This window comes from Malurus melanocephalus, unplaced genomic scaffold (assembly GCF_030028575.1).
Source record: "Malurus melanocephalus ecotype Western Australia unplaced genomic scaffold, MMel_1.1 scaffold_12, whole genome shotgun sequence".
In the NCBI taxonomy this organism is placed as follows: domain Eukaryota; kingdom Metazoa; phylum Chordata; class Aves; order Passeriformes; family Maluridae; genus Malurus; species Malurus melanocephalus.
The window spans coordinates 3,071,477-3,084,286 of record NW_026623244.1 but is presented as its reverse complement, the minus strand read 5'-3'; the positions used below and the strand labels follow the sequence as shown (position 1 = coordinate 3,084,286).

Sequence of the window (12,810 nt, the reverse complement as noted above, 5' to 3'; positions counted from 1 at the left end):
GGGGACCTTGCACAGGTAGGACTGCAGACACAGAGAGRGGATGGCAGATTTATTCATGGCACAAGGACCCAGCTCTTCCCAGGTGAGGACACCGGGATCCTGGGGGTTSGCAGGGATGCAGGCTGGCCTGGGGTTGCTCCTGCCACCCACTCTGCCCAGCTTACCCCTGTCCAACATGAAAGAGTAACATGGGTGGCCTTCTGGCCACCTCCCAGTGTCCCCAGCATGCCCCCAGCTCCTGGGGTCCCTGAATCCTGTACCTTCCTGGTGTGGGAAGGGGCAGATGGAGAACACCTCACAACCAGCCGTTGGCACTGAATGTGCTCCTCAGYTCCTCAACCTGCACGGGGCTCAGAGGGGCCAGGGGTGCACGGCAGGGACCCCCGTAGTAGCCAAACCACTCCATGGCCTTCTTCAGCCCTGGGATCCCAAACCGGCGGGTGACCTGTGGGAGGGAGGGCATGGGCTGGCTCCCATGGGCCAGCATGTTCTGTGGGCTCTGCTGTGCACCCTTGCTCCTTTGCTCACCATCACTCCTGTCCCCTTGKGGCATGGCAAGGCTGGGCAGGGTGTGAGGTGGCTGCAGCAGCCCACGAAGTTCCCACCGTGGGGTAGGGGTGCAGAGCACACCCACACAGGACTCTACACAGGAGCTCTGTGGCACGGTGGGCTCTTCACAGCCCAGACAGGGCACTCCACAGTGGGATGAGGGGCCCAGAAAGAACCAGCTCTTCCTCCACACACACTGCTGCCTATAAATAGCCAGCAAGGCTCTCATGGAGGGTCAGGCAGTGCCCGTTGCCAGTGGACGTGCTGTTCTTTAATATGGCAGGGCTGGAATTTCCCACCCTCTCACCTCCAGCCTGTCTCGGCTTGCTGGCCAGGTGCTGTGCTGTCCTGTCCCCCTGAGCCACCCTTCCACCCCTTGCAGCCCTAGGGACTTCCATCCTTTGCCTCCCCCTGGCTCTGTCACAGCCTGGCACCCTCAGCATCCCAGGGGTTCTGCCTGCTCACCGCTGTGTTGGGCTCAATGAGGCGGTGCTGCAGGTCACGGGCCTCCTGCCACTGGCCGTGTCGGCACAGGCGATCCAGCTGGCACAACGGGTCACCCAGAACATTGGCGAGGGCACAGACAGCCCCARAGGCACCTAGAGACACCAGGACACACTGACAGCCAGCTCAGCACWCTGTGCCTAGCCAGCACCTCCCGGTCCCTCACCTGCCTCCCCCTGCCAGTGTCCACAGGCAGTGCCCCCTGCCAAGGACGGGCAGATGCACCTACCCACAGCATAGCTCGCCAGCAGGAAGCCAGCCGATCCTGCCAGCACCTGGAAATCCTCCTGCCTTGTCTTGTGCACCATCAGCCCCATGCGGGTGATCTGGGGAGAGACATGCTATGCCCTGGGGCAGGTATCACCCGGTTCCCCTCGCTGCAGGGTGCCTTCCAGCAGCCCTGGGGTCCAGGGAAGTGCTGCAAGTCCCAGTTCCCCATTCCCAACTTGGGTTCAGGTTTGGCAGTAAGCAGCCCGGGAAAGTCCTGCTTCACTCACATCCCCACCGCTGTCCTTGATGCCAATGATGTTGGGGTGCTGAGCCAAGGTGATGACAGCCTCCATGGGCAGGTCCAGGCCGGTGTTGGCAGGGACACTGTAGAGCACCACAGGGATGGGGGATGCRTCGGCAACCTGCAGGCAGCCAGGCAGAGCTCAGTAGCTGGGGTGGGTTGGAGATATGTTGGATGTGTTCTCTACCCTGCTGCCCCTCCTGGGGGTGCTGGCAGGCACTGGACATGGCTCACCTCTGTGTAGTGATGGASCAGGGCAGCACTGGTCATGGCCCCCCGGTAGTAGCAGGGTGTCACGACCAGTGCCACGTCAGCCCCTGCCTCTGCCATGCTGACCGTCAGCTCGATGGTGGCCTGGGTGGCTGGGGAGGAGGCAGAGGGGTGAGGCGTGCTCCAGGGGGGACACATGCCCCCCACACTGCCCACACAGGCACTCACATTCACAGCCCGAGCCAGCCATCAGCAAGCGGTCTCTGGGCAGAGCCCGGCGCACGTGGCTCACCACGTCCACCCTCTCACGGGGTGCMAGGTATGGATACTCTCCATTGGAGCCCAGCACCACCAGTCCTGGAATAAAAATGTGGCAAGGGCAGGGCTCAGGCACAGGAGAAGGGTGCCAGGACTGTCAGGTTTGCCCATCACTCTCACTCCTTTATTGCTGGTGGCACCCAGGCAAAGCTCTGCAGCCCACAGTGTGCCCTCTCCTGCCTATGTCCCTGCAGCCCCAGCCTCCTGGTCAGAAGAGAGGATATTTTGGGGAAGCTCCCTGTGAGGCTGCAGCCTCTTGTGCAGCTCCTCTCTTATCATCTATCCATCCTTGGCAATTGACAGATACTCATCTCTTGAATGTATGGGAGTGTGCATGGGAGTGCAGTGCCTAGGTTCAAGCCTGCACACGTGTGGAGCATGCATGCAAGCCTGCACACGTGTGGAGCATGTGTGCAAGCACATGCTGGCATGTGGTGGGCATGTGCAAGGACACACTGCGTGCCGGGACACGTGCCACACAGAGGGCCCCGGGGGTGACCCGAGGGGCTGCCAGCCCCGGAGCAAAGTCCGGCTGGAGGCTGAGCACCCTTGGAAAGCTGGCAGGCTGCCTGCATGCTGCCTGTCAGCCTGTGTGGCAGGCAGGAATCTGACGGGAGCCTGCACGGAGAGGGACAGCGGGCAGCGCTTACCTCGGAAAGGGATGCTGGCATAGCGGCGCAGGTTCCCCTCCAGCTGGGCATAGTCCACCTCCTGTGTGGGTGAGAAGGGGGTGGCAAGGGGTGGGAAGATGCCCCTGAGATCGAATGAGGGTTCTGATCCCCGCGGGGTGCTGAGCCCCCGGCGCTGCCCGGGAGCTGCCCAGTGCAGAGCTGCCAGGGCGCGCCGGAGGGAGGAGGCGAGGCGGGTGCCGAGTGCCATGGCGGCTAGGTGCTGCCCCTGGCTGTGCTGCCTGCCCCGCTCAGGGGCTGTTAATGTTTGACGGGGCACGTGAGGGACCCGCAGCCTGTGGATGACATGGGGGGTGGTACCAGATGAGCTCAGGATGTTCTTCCTCGCTCCAGGAGCTGGCTGCAGGAGCTCAGCACCCAACGAGGTGAGCTTTGGCCACCCCAGCTGTGCTTGCCCTTCTGCTTGCCCTGGCAGCCATCCCTCTGCCTCCTACAAGGCCAGGCTGCAAGGCCAGGGAGGGACCAGGCATTGCAGGCAGTTCCAGGGCTTTGGTGAGGGATCACCTGATCAGGCTGTCAGTATAGTGTCTCCTGTGAACAGGTGAGTGTGWGCATTTCTGTGTAGGGAGCAGTGTGCACTGCACTCAGCATGTCCCCCAACCTGCACAGGGACCATGTGTCTCCTGGACATGGCTTCAGCAGGAAAGGCAGGAGGACAAGAAGCCATCCAACCCCACGGAATGGCTGCCCAGCAGGGGTATGACTGCTGCTCTCTGGCACAGCCCCAGCCTCCAGCACAACATGAACTCAGGCTGAGCTCCTTCCATGTATTTTTCCTCCCGGAGCTTGCCCAGGTGGGACTTCAAAGTACTGTGAGCAATCAGCATCCTGCAGCARGAGTCCTGCCCTTGAGCCACTTGGTGTCACCACTACTTGAGTCCCAGTGATAGGAGGCAGGGCTCATCACGCTGCCAGATAATCCCGCACCCAGGATAACCCAGCTTCCCCAGGCCCATCAACCTCGGTGCAGGCTGCCCAACCCCACARACACCTGAAGCCAAATGCTGCTCTTTGCTGACTTTTATTGACACAGACAAGCCTTCTCTGGATGCTGCTCCTCGGAGCTGAGCCCAGCCCCTGGTCTCTGCCTGGTGCCATCATGCAGGCACCTCCATCTCCCCCAGGGGCAGATCCTTGGTCTCCAGTGCCTGGCGTGTGTCCACCTGCCACTGCTGCACCAGGTCTGTCGGGGTCTTGCCAGCCTGCAATAGAGGGCAGAGAGAGGCTGGGCACAGGGTGGTGTGATGTGATGGGGCAGCAAATGGCCTCAGTGCTGGCCCCCCACGCTCACCTCATTCTTGGCCATCATGTCRGCCCCGTGCAAGATCAGTGTTTTGATGATCTTGTAGCGACTGAGCCGTGTGGCATCATGCAGTGCTGTGTCGCCTTCCTGCAAGAGACACAGCCTCATTGGAGATGTGGTCCAGGGACAGGGACCTACTGTCTGTCCCCGGCACTACTCCCCAGCTCCCATCTCCCCTYGAGGACAAGGGGGACTGTGCCTGTCTCAGGCCTGGCTGTGGCTGCAACCACCCTGGACATGTGTGGTGTGTCCAGACGAGCCCCACTGTGAGTGCTGGAAGCCCTTGGAGGACCCAACAAAGGGGAGGGGATCAGTGATGCCTGCATGGCTGTAACACTCACCCTGTCTGGGGCATTGATATCCACCCCGCAGTGGATGAGATGCTCCACAATGTCAAGGTGTCCGGTTCGGGCAGCCACATGAAGAGGTGTGCTGAGCAGCTTGAGGGGGGATGAGATGGACATCAGGGGCGATCAGCACCCACACCTTCTAACCCAACACAGGCTCAGCTCCGGTATTCCAGGGTATTCCCTGCCCCTGGCACAACCCTGTGACCCCAGGCTCTGCCCTGCTCACCTTGTCCTTCACATCGAGGTCTGCCCCACGGTCCTGCAGCAGCTTGACAGCATCCAGGTGTCCGCCGCGGCAGGCCCAGTGCACAGCAGTGCAGTCCAGCTGGACACACAGTGCTGGGTCAGGGTCACGGTCATGGTGGGGGACAGCCCTACCCTACCCCTACACCTGCCCCGGCAGGTCCGTCTGCTGGAGCTGAACTGGCAGAGACCTGCCTGCAGCCACCTCTGTGATGGGGACAGCACTGCCCCACTGCAGGGTCCCCAGTCCAGCTGTAGTTCTGGCTCCACCACACACAGATGCTCAGACCAGCATGCAGCTGGAAGCWGGACCCAGCCTCACCCGGTCCCTGAAGTCAACAGTGGCCCCACTGTCCAGCAGCTTCTGCAGGATTTCCATGTGTCCCTCCAGCGAGGAGCGGTGCAGGGCTGTGCGGTGGAACTGGAAGGCAAGTGGCACAATGGATGGATGGATGCATCCTCCCCGGCTCAGTCTGTTTGTACCCGATGGGGCGGGCTACAGGACACGGTGGCAGGGAACAGGCTGGGGCAGTCAGTGGCTGTCAGGGATGCTACCTCATCACATGTGTCAGGGGAGCCACCGTCTGMCAGAAACTTCTCAATGATGTACATCTTGCCCTGGACGGCGGCTCGCAGGAAGGTCTCTGGCTCCACAGGACCCTCCTGGCAAGGGGACAGACTCAGGCCTGGGGCATCACAGCGGTGCAGGAGAGGGGACAACATGCGGGCCCCCTGTCCTGCTTCCCCAGGGAGGTCTCTGGCTGGCAGGGTGACTCGGGGGCTGGCCTTTTCGTGGTCCAGCCCCTTTCTCAGCAGYCCCCCTCCCACATCTTGGGACCCCCGACGTACAATTTCCAGGGGCTCCGGTGGCGGGGTGGGCTCGGGGGTGGCCGCCCGYTCTGCCCGGCGCTGCCGGCGCTGCTTGCGGAGCTCGATGAGTCGCTGGATGCTCCCCACGTCGATGATCTCCCGCCTCAGATCCACTGAACTCCTCCGCACCCTCTCCTGGCCCTGGTGAGCACACACACTGCCCCGTTTGACTTCTGTGCACCCAGCCACCCGCGGCCACCCCGCACCCCAACCCCCTCACCTTGATGGCTTCAAGGCCCCGGTTCCTGRGGCCACAGCGTTTCTCCTCCTCCAGCTCAGGTGTGTTCATCCGCTCCACGGCCGGCGGCTCCGGTGCACCATCYTCTTTGAGTTTCTGCACAGGCACAGCGGGGGCTGCACGCTCTTGGCARGGCACAGAACAGCTCCGCTGCCTCTATCCCCAGCCTGTCGGGGGAGGGGGCTCTGGGCGTGGCTCCCATCGCCGCTGACGTCTACCGTGTGCCTGGCAGCCCTCGGGCTTGCGCTTGCCTACCCACCCTGCTTGGWAAGCTGGGCACCTGCCTGCTGCTCAGCTCTGCCCCATGGGCTAGAGCTGCCGGGTTRGGAACCTGATCCCTCTGAGAGCCCTTGGCCACCCTGCTACATCCTCCAGGATGGCAAGGTCAGCGCCAACCTCCTCATGTCCATCCCTAGGGATGGACACAGTGCAATGGGGGTTCCTGCCACAGCCCAGGAAGGTCCCCCTGCCCTATGGACCCACCTCCACCTCCTCCTCCTCTGCCAGCTTCTGCTCGATGAGCTCCTTGGCCCGTTCCACATCCAGCTCCATGTTCGTCCGCAATGTRCAGTCCTGTGCAGGATGCGTCCTCTTCTTGCCACCACGGGCAGGGAGTGCTCTGTCCTGGCTCCTGGTGCTGCTGGCAGCTTCGCTGGCCGTGGGGCTTTATGCCGCTGGCCCCTCCGTCCCACAGCACAAGGGCACCAACAGCTGTGGCTGCTCCACATGACTGGGGCAGCTTTACCATGAGCTCACCCTCCYGCTTTCTGGTGCCCTGACTCACCTCTCTAGCCCCACACCCTCTTAAAGAGACCCACTGCCCCCCCTCCGGGCTGAGCAGGACACCTGTGCTTGTTACGGGGAGCTGGGGTGTGTAGAACCTGTGACAGCCAGCCAAGAGAGGCTCAGCAGAGGAGGGATATGATCTGGAATCATCCCATGGCATGGCACCTATGCCTGTACACCCACCCTGGGCAAGCAAAGTGCTCCCATGGCTCCCATCACCCCATCTCTGTGCAACCAGATGCTGCAGCAGCCACCAACATTGCCTGAGGCTCCCTGGTACCTTCGACAGGAAGGGGGTCTGGAGTGGGCCTGCCCACCCCAAAGGGAGGCAGTGGGTCCTCTCAAGCCTCTCAGCCAGCAGCAGGCAGCATGGGATGCCAGGAGTCATGGCCCTTCTGTGCAGCTTTAGAGGATGACCTCAGGTGTGGAACGTTCCGAGCTGCCCTGCCAGGATCCCCGTGGCTGCCTGACCTCCCCCGCTGCACATGGCAGCCTGGCAGCAGGACTGGGCTCACATGGGGCCAACAAGCAGAGCTGGCAGCTATTCCCGGCAGCAGGAACATTGTTCAAGCCTCCCGAGAACTCCCCCCTTGTAAGATGAAGCCAACACTGCCTTGTGTCAGGACAGTTAATGCACTGGGCACTGTCCACCAGCACATGACCTGGGGGAGGGACAGACAGCTACACGTCACTGTTACCCTCCTGGGTAGTCCCCAGGGCCATTCCTGGSTGCCCTATCCCTTGGGTGCCACAGCATCTGGCAGCAGAAAGAACACTATTTTCACTAGGGCAGGCCATGGTGGCCATGACAGTAGTCTTGGGACTCTTCCTCTCCACAGACTGTCCCACCTGGCTCAAGGGCAGACACAGGACTAAAACTCCAGAGAGGATGCACCAGGAAAGGGAGGTGGTGASCCCAGACTCAGAAGCAGCTGGGAGGACAATGGGATGATTCTGGCAGCACTGGGGAAGGGTCCAGGCAGGCAAAGAGCCAGGGCTGGCAGGACAGGGTGAGTGTGGTATTAGGGAGCAGAGCTGGGGTGCCCAGGCTACCCTTGGCCACCCTGTGCCSATTCTGACACAGGAACTGATATAGAACAGGCACAGASACCACCCATGGCTTTGGGTTACAGYTCCCTCCAGCCTGTCCCCRAGGCCAGAGGAAGGATGAAGATTTTATTGATAAATACAGACTATATACAGAGGGGAGACATCTCCACCCAGCCCAGCACCCCATGGGTCTCCTGGCCAGGGGGAAGCCAGAGCCCAGTGGGTCACAGCCTCTCCCCGCCGGCACAGCCTGGCAGGGGAACCCAAGCCCCAGAGACATTTGGTCTCAAACCTCCAGCAGCAAACACGGCGCCTGCCCGTGTCCCCAGCCAAGAGGAGCCACCGTGGTGGCACAGCCCCACGCACACCTTCCTGGGGGTCACCCGTGTGGAGGGCAGCCTYGGGGAGAAGGAGGAGCAGCTCTGGATGGGCTGGAACATAGCACAGGGAATCTCCAGAGGTGCCACTGTCCCCCAGCCCCCTGCCCTCTCCCCTCAACMAGTAGGGGGTGGCTCAGTTCCTGGGTGGAAGGGGCTGGTTGACAATCACTTGCACAACAAAATCCTTCTGGATCTTGGTCTCCTGCAGTCGTGTGCGGTCAGTGAGCAGCTTGCCTGAGAAGAACCAGCGCTGCCAGGCCAGGTCAATGCCCTCCTGCGCCTGCAGCTGCTTCTTCAGCTGCCCAATGGTGTCACTCATGCTGGCGCTGAGCCGCAGGTCCTTGCCGGTGGAGAGGCGCACCTTGAGGGCAAACTCCCGCCGGGCATTGGGCAGGGGCTCGGCCGGTTCCACCGCCTCCTCCTCGCTCCGCTCCAGGATCAGGTTGACAGGAGGTGCAAGGCAGTAGACGGGCAGCTGGTACCTGTTGCCCAGCTCATCATAGCACTCMGTCAGGGACCCTGAGGACAGCAGGATGAAATGCTAAGGGTGAGCATCCTGTGGACCACCCAAACAGGGACAGGGCCACCCCAAGCAGTGTGGCCCAGCCGGCCTTGCTCCCCTTGGCTGGGCTSAGCTGTGGATGGAAGGTGGGAGACCCTCTCCACTCCAGCCTAGGACCCCCATGTGCCCAGATCTGGGGCACTCAGCAAACACCTCACCCAAACCCCCAGTGCTGACCCTCACCATGGGGCAGGGTGATGCTGGCTCCATCGAGGATGGCCTGGGCCAGGCTGTGGTCATTGGCTTCTACAGCATAGGCAGCTGCCTTCAGGGCATCCCAGATCTCCTTGCGGCCTTCAAAGGCGGGTGCCGTGTCCCAAAACTCGTCCCGCTTGCTGCGCAGCTGCCCGTCTGTCATGGGGTAGTCGCTCTTCCACTTGGGACACTCCTTCTTCAGAGGCTCATTACGGCCTGCAGAGCGGGGGATACTCAGCCAAAGGACAGGGTTTCCCCTTGGGCCCTGAGCCCCCCAGCTCCCCATACCCAAAGGTGCTTCCTGGCGACCTCCTGCACCCCCGTAAGGRTCTGAAGGATCACTGCCCAGTGAAGCCAGGGCAACTGGGCTAAAACTAGCCTTGCCCAAGATCCCACTGGTCCCAYAGCAGTTGGTGCCCCAAGTGACACCCTTCTCCCTCAGAGGGGACAAGGGCTCTTGCTTCCATGTTAGGGGGACCAGCCGCTGTCCCGTGGGGTGGCCACAGGACCTYGGGGCCCTTTGAGGCAGAGCAGTATTTATAGCTTGGGGAATTAGCCAGGAAATAAGCTGGTGAGTCGGAACGAGAAGGGGATTACAGAGGCTGAGCTGCAGCGAAGGCGGGGTCAGGACTTCACCGTCCCCTCTGCCCACCCTGGGATGACAGGGACCAGCTGCAGGCAAGACAGCAGGCACACAGTGTCCCAGGCATCAGGGGACAGAGGTCATCGCTGTCAGACTGCAGCTGCCCCAGCAATGGGCTCAACTGAGCTGGCTGTCCAYGAAGCAGCCCTCAACCACATCCCCAGAGATGTTCAGCAGCCATCATTGCTCAGGAGTCCGAGCCACCTCCATGCCAGTCCTGCACCACGAAGCCCTCACTACACTGGACTGCAGCCCTGTGGGAACAGCCCWGTCCCATTGGCACCATGGCCAGGCCAGACACATGAGGCAGGAAGGAGTTGTTGTCACTCCCAGCTGAGCTGGGGACAATAAATGATAACAGCTCCTTCCTGTCACCTCTCTCCCTGGGCTGGCCAGCCAGCACCACTCCTCTGTGGACAGGACAAGGGAAAAGTGAGGCTCAAACTGGGCAGGAAGATGCCTGTGCCCACACAGTGACCTGCCAGGCAAGATGATGCCACACACTCCAGCCACTGGAGACAGCCACCGCTGCCAGCTTTGGCCTCAGCCAGGTTCCCCAGGCAGCTGTTCCTGAGCAAGTGTGTGGTGACACAAGGCACTAGATGACCTTTTTGATTGTACCATCCCTGCATCACCCTACCCCTGAGCACTGCAGCCAGCACAGCATCTGCTTCCCAGYAAGCACCCACCCCAGGGGTCCCCAAGGGCACAGGTGCTCAGCTACCCCAGGACTGGGCACGGAGCATCCCTGGCAGGCAGCATCCTGCCAGCATCCCTGGAGGAGCAAGGGCAGCCGGCTGCAGCCAGTGCTGCCGATTCAGCAGTCACGGTGCTGGGCCAGAGGGATTTGCAGCACCACAGGACAGAGCAAGGTCAAAAGCAACACCTGCCCTGGGTGGACAGTGGAGAAGTGTCCACAGCCAGCCCGAAGGACATGCCTGGGATCATGTCCCCACACTTCTGTGGCCACTAGGCTGTGGCACATGTCCTCATAGCCAGGACTCCTGGCCAGCACTCCCAGTCAGCACCATTCCCCCGGCTCTGCTTGCAACCAAGGGAAGAGGCTGGCCCAGAGGAGATAGCGGGATTGGAGCTGTGAGGGTGGTCTGTGGCAGGGCGTAGGGACAGGCTGTGGCTGCCTCGTGTGGAGAGGAGTGCCCAGCAGCCTTGCCCAGGTAGGCAGGGGCTTAAGCCTCGTCTATTTATTGCTACCGCCCAGCTGGGCCTGCACCTTCTAATCACCTCCTGCTGCTCTATTCCTGGCCCCTTGTGCAACTCTCCAYGGCAGCACCACCAGACAGGTCCATCCGCTTGCTGTGCCCGGACTCGAGCCAACAGGATCTGGCTGGCAGCCTGCCCCTGCCCTGTGCCTGCAGCACCCGGCCTGTGGCTCAGCCCCCCACAGTGGCCTGCTGAGGGACCCCCAGGCAAGAGGATGTGACCTGAAGGCTTCTCTGCCCTGGGGCTTGCTCCCTGTCTGCAAGAGCTGCAGACAGCCCCAGCTGACAGGTCCTAGAGGCCCTGGAGAAGATGTCAGCCAGATGGCACACAACATCGCTTCCAGCAGTGCTGGCTGGTCCCCTCCTGAGCCAGGCACRGTTGGGATGCTGCATGCCACAGTATCCCCAGCTCCTGCTGCAGGAAGCTGGCCACCCCAGGCACAAACGCTGTTACCTGCTGCTGGGAGCCCTCACAGGACCCCTCCACGAGAGGTCACAGCAAGCCCCAGYCAGGGCAGGAGTTGGCCAGGCAGGTGGGCTGCTTAGCAAGGCCCCTGTGGTAGCAGAGGTGGGCAGGCAGAGCCCCCTCCCCACTGACAGCAGGTCCTTGTGTACTGGGACCTGCTGGCACAGGGCAGTGTCCCCATCCTGCAGGTGAGGACAGCTGAAGCCTTGCTTCATCCTCCACCACTTGCWGAGCAGCTCCCATAGGCTGGTGGCACCATGCAAGCAAAGGCAGGAACCGGCCACGGCACCTGGCACAAGTGACAGCCCTGCTCTCCCAGGAAGGGACACACTGCAAGAAAACGGCAGCAACAACTGCCAGCAATAGACCAGGAAGGCATCAGGACCAATCCCAGAAGAGCAAGTGGGGATGGAGACATAGGCTCTACAGGCAGGTGTTGCCTGACACAGGAAGGGATCACGCAGATCCAGATGTTGGGATCTGTCCCTACCCCCCGCATCACAGCAGTCTGAGCTACAAGGCAACAGCCCCACATCCTGCCAAGCTGAGGGAAGCCAGCCAGGACCCCAGGCCTCACTGATACCTGCCAGAAGGCATCCCTGGGGGCAAAGTGAGCCCGGGCGGSGTGGGACTGTCACCCCCGTTCATACCGGCAAGGCATCCCCGGGGCAGGCTGGCACACCGAGTCCCGCGCAGTGGGGGCACAGCCCGGCCCGGCAGCCGCGGCACCCCGCACGTGCTGTYGGAGTGGCAGGCACCGTCCCACGGAAAACGCCCTTCCCTCCCTCATCCCAGCTGCGGGCGAGGGCCGGGGCGTCCCGTCCCGGGCACACGCTTCCTGCCCCTCCTCTCCCGCCGCCCACTACCGCTCTGCCATAAACACGGTAATTACCGGCTGCGACGGCACCGGCCGGGGAGGCGGCAAGGGAAAGGCGTGATTCATCCTGCCTGCCCACGGCTTCTCCGCCGAAAGTCCACCGTGCCCATCCCCGCGGCCTCCGGGACCCTCCCGGATGGCATCACGGGGAAGTGCCTCACGGCACCCGGGTATTCGGCTACCGGTAACTCCGGGGGGCCGCGGGGCTGCACCAGCCCCCCGCTGCTCTCCGGACCGGCGCAGCCGCTCCCCGCCCACCCCGCACCTCCCGGAGCCCCAGGGCAGCAGGGACGGGGTCTCCCCCTCCGGCAGCAGCCAGGTGGACGGGGCAGCACCGACCCCGGGCAGGCAGGACCCTGCCGTTAGGAGGACGCGCGGGGCTGGGGGACGCTGCCGAGCCCAGACCGAGGACACCCGTCACCCTACAGTCCCCCCCGGACACCCCCTTCCCGGGAGGAGCCGGGAACTGAAAGGGCAGCGCATCCCAGACCTGACCCCCCAAAGCCTCCAGGGCGCCGGGACGGGAGCCGCGGTGCCCGCYCGCTCCCGAGGCCGCGCACCGAACCGGGACCCCCGCTGTCCGGGAACCCCGAGGGCACAGAGCGGCTCCTGGGCTTATGCGAGGGGGGAGCCGTCCCGTGGCGGGCTGCGCTCCGCCAGTGCCCACGTTCCTCCCGCGCCCACCACCCCCAAGGGGACACGGGACTCCCCCGCGCCGGTGCCCACGATCCCGGGGGTGCCCAGGCGGGACGGCCCCGGCTCACCTGCTCGCTTGCGGGTGTTGCCGCCGGCGGCGGGCCGTTCCCGGCGCTGCCGCCCCACGCAGCCGCCCATGGCGGGGCCGAC

General features: G+C 63.0%; 3 protein-coding genes across 4 annotated transcripts; all 3 read right to left on the bottom strand.

The window, feature by feature from the left end:
• Positions 1 to 34: 34 nt before the first annotated feature.
• On the bottom strand, positions 35 to 3,032 carry HOGA1 (4-hydroxy-2-oxoglutarate aldolase 1). Its single transcript, XM_057380610.1, has 7 exons — positions 2,743 to 3,032; positions 2,003 to 2,131; positions 1,799 to 1,926; positions 1,551 to 1,685; positions 1,283 to 1,379; positions 1,015 to 1,148; positions 35 to 445 (listed from the first exon to the last, which is right to left on the bottom strand). Exons 1-7 carry the CDS (start codon positions 2,969 to 2,971, stop codon positions 296 to 298), a joined length of 1,002 nt encoding a protein of 333 aa, XP_057236593.1. The 5' UTR covers positions 2,972 to 3,032; the 3' UTR covers positions 35 to 295.
• Positions 3,033 to 3,783: 751 nt separating this feature from the next.
• On the bottom strand, positions 3,784 to 7,612 carry ANKRD2 (ankyrin repeat domain 2). Its single transcript, XM_057380545.1, is given in 10 exon segments — positions 3,784 to 3,983; positions 4,073 to 4,171; positions 4,426 to 4,524; positions 4,661 to 4,759; positions 5,000 to 5,098; positions 5,233 to 5,340; positions 5,527 to 5,688; positions 5,768 to 5,881; positions 6,269 to 6,397; positions 6,399 to 7,612. Coding segments are annotated over 10 exon segments (1,575 nt in total). The 5' UTR covers positions 6,960 to 7,612; the 3' UTR covers positions 3,784 to 3,878.
• An 80-nt stretch (positions 7,613 to 7,692) lies between these two features.
• Positions 7,693 to 12,804, bottom strand: UBTD1 (ubiquitin domain containing 1). Of its 2 annotated transcripts, none has more exons than XM_057380528.1 (3): positions 12,729 to 12,804; positions 8,747 to 8,974; positions 7,693 to 8,520 (listed from the first exon to the last, which is right to left on the bottom strand). In XM_057380528.1, exons 1-3 carry the CDS (start codon positions 12,796 to 12,798, stop codon positions 8,135 to 8,137), a joined length of 684 nt encoding a protein of 227 aa, XP_057236511.1. In that variant the 5' UTR covers positions 12,799 to 12,804; the 3' UTR covers positions 7,693 to 8,134. The 2 variants fall into 2 exon arrangements, with proteins under 2 accessions (XP_057236511.1, XP_057236519.1); XM_057380536.1 differs by lacking the exon at positions 12,729 to 12,804 and adding an exon at positions 11,726 to 11,892 and having other exon boundaries at positions 8,747 to 8,991.
• Positions 12,805 to 12,810: the final 6 nt, after the last annotated feature.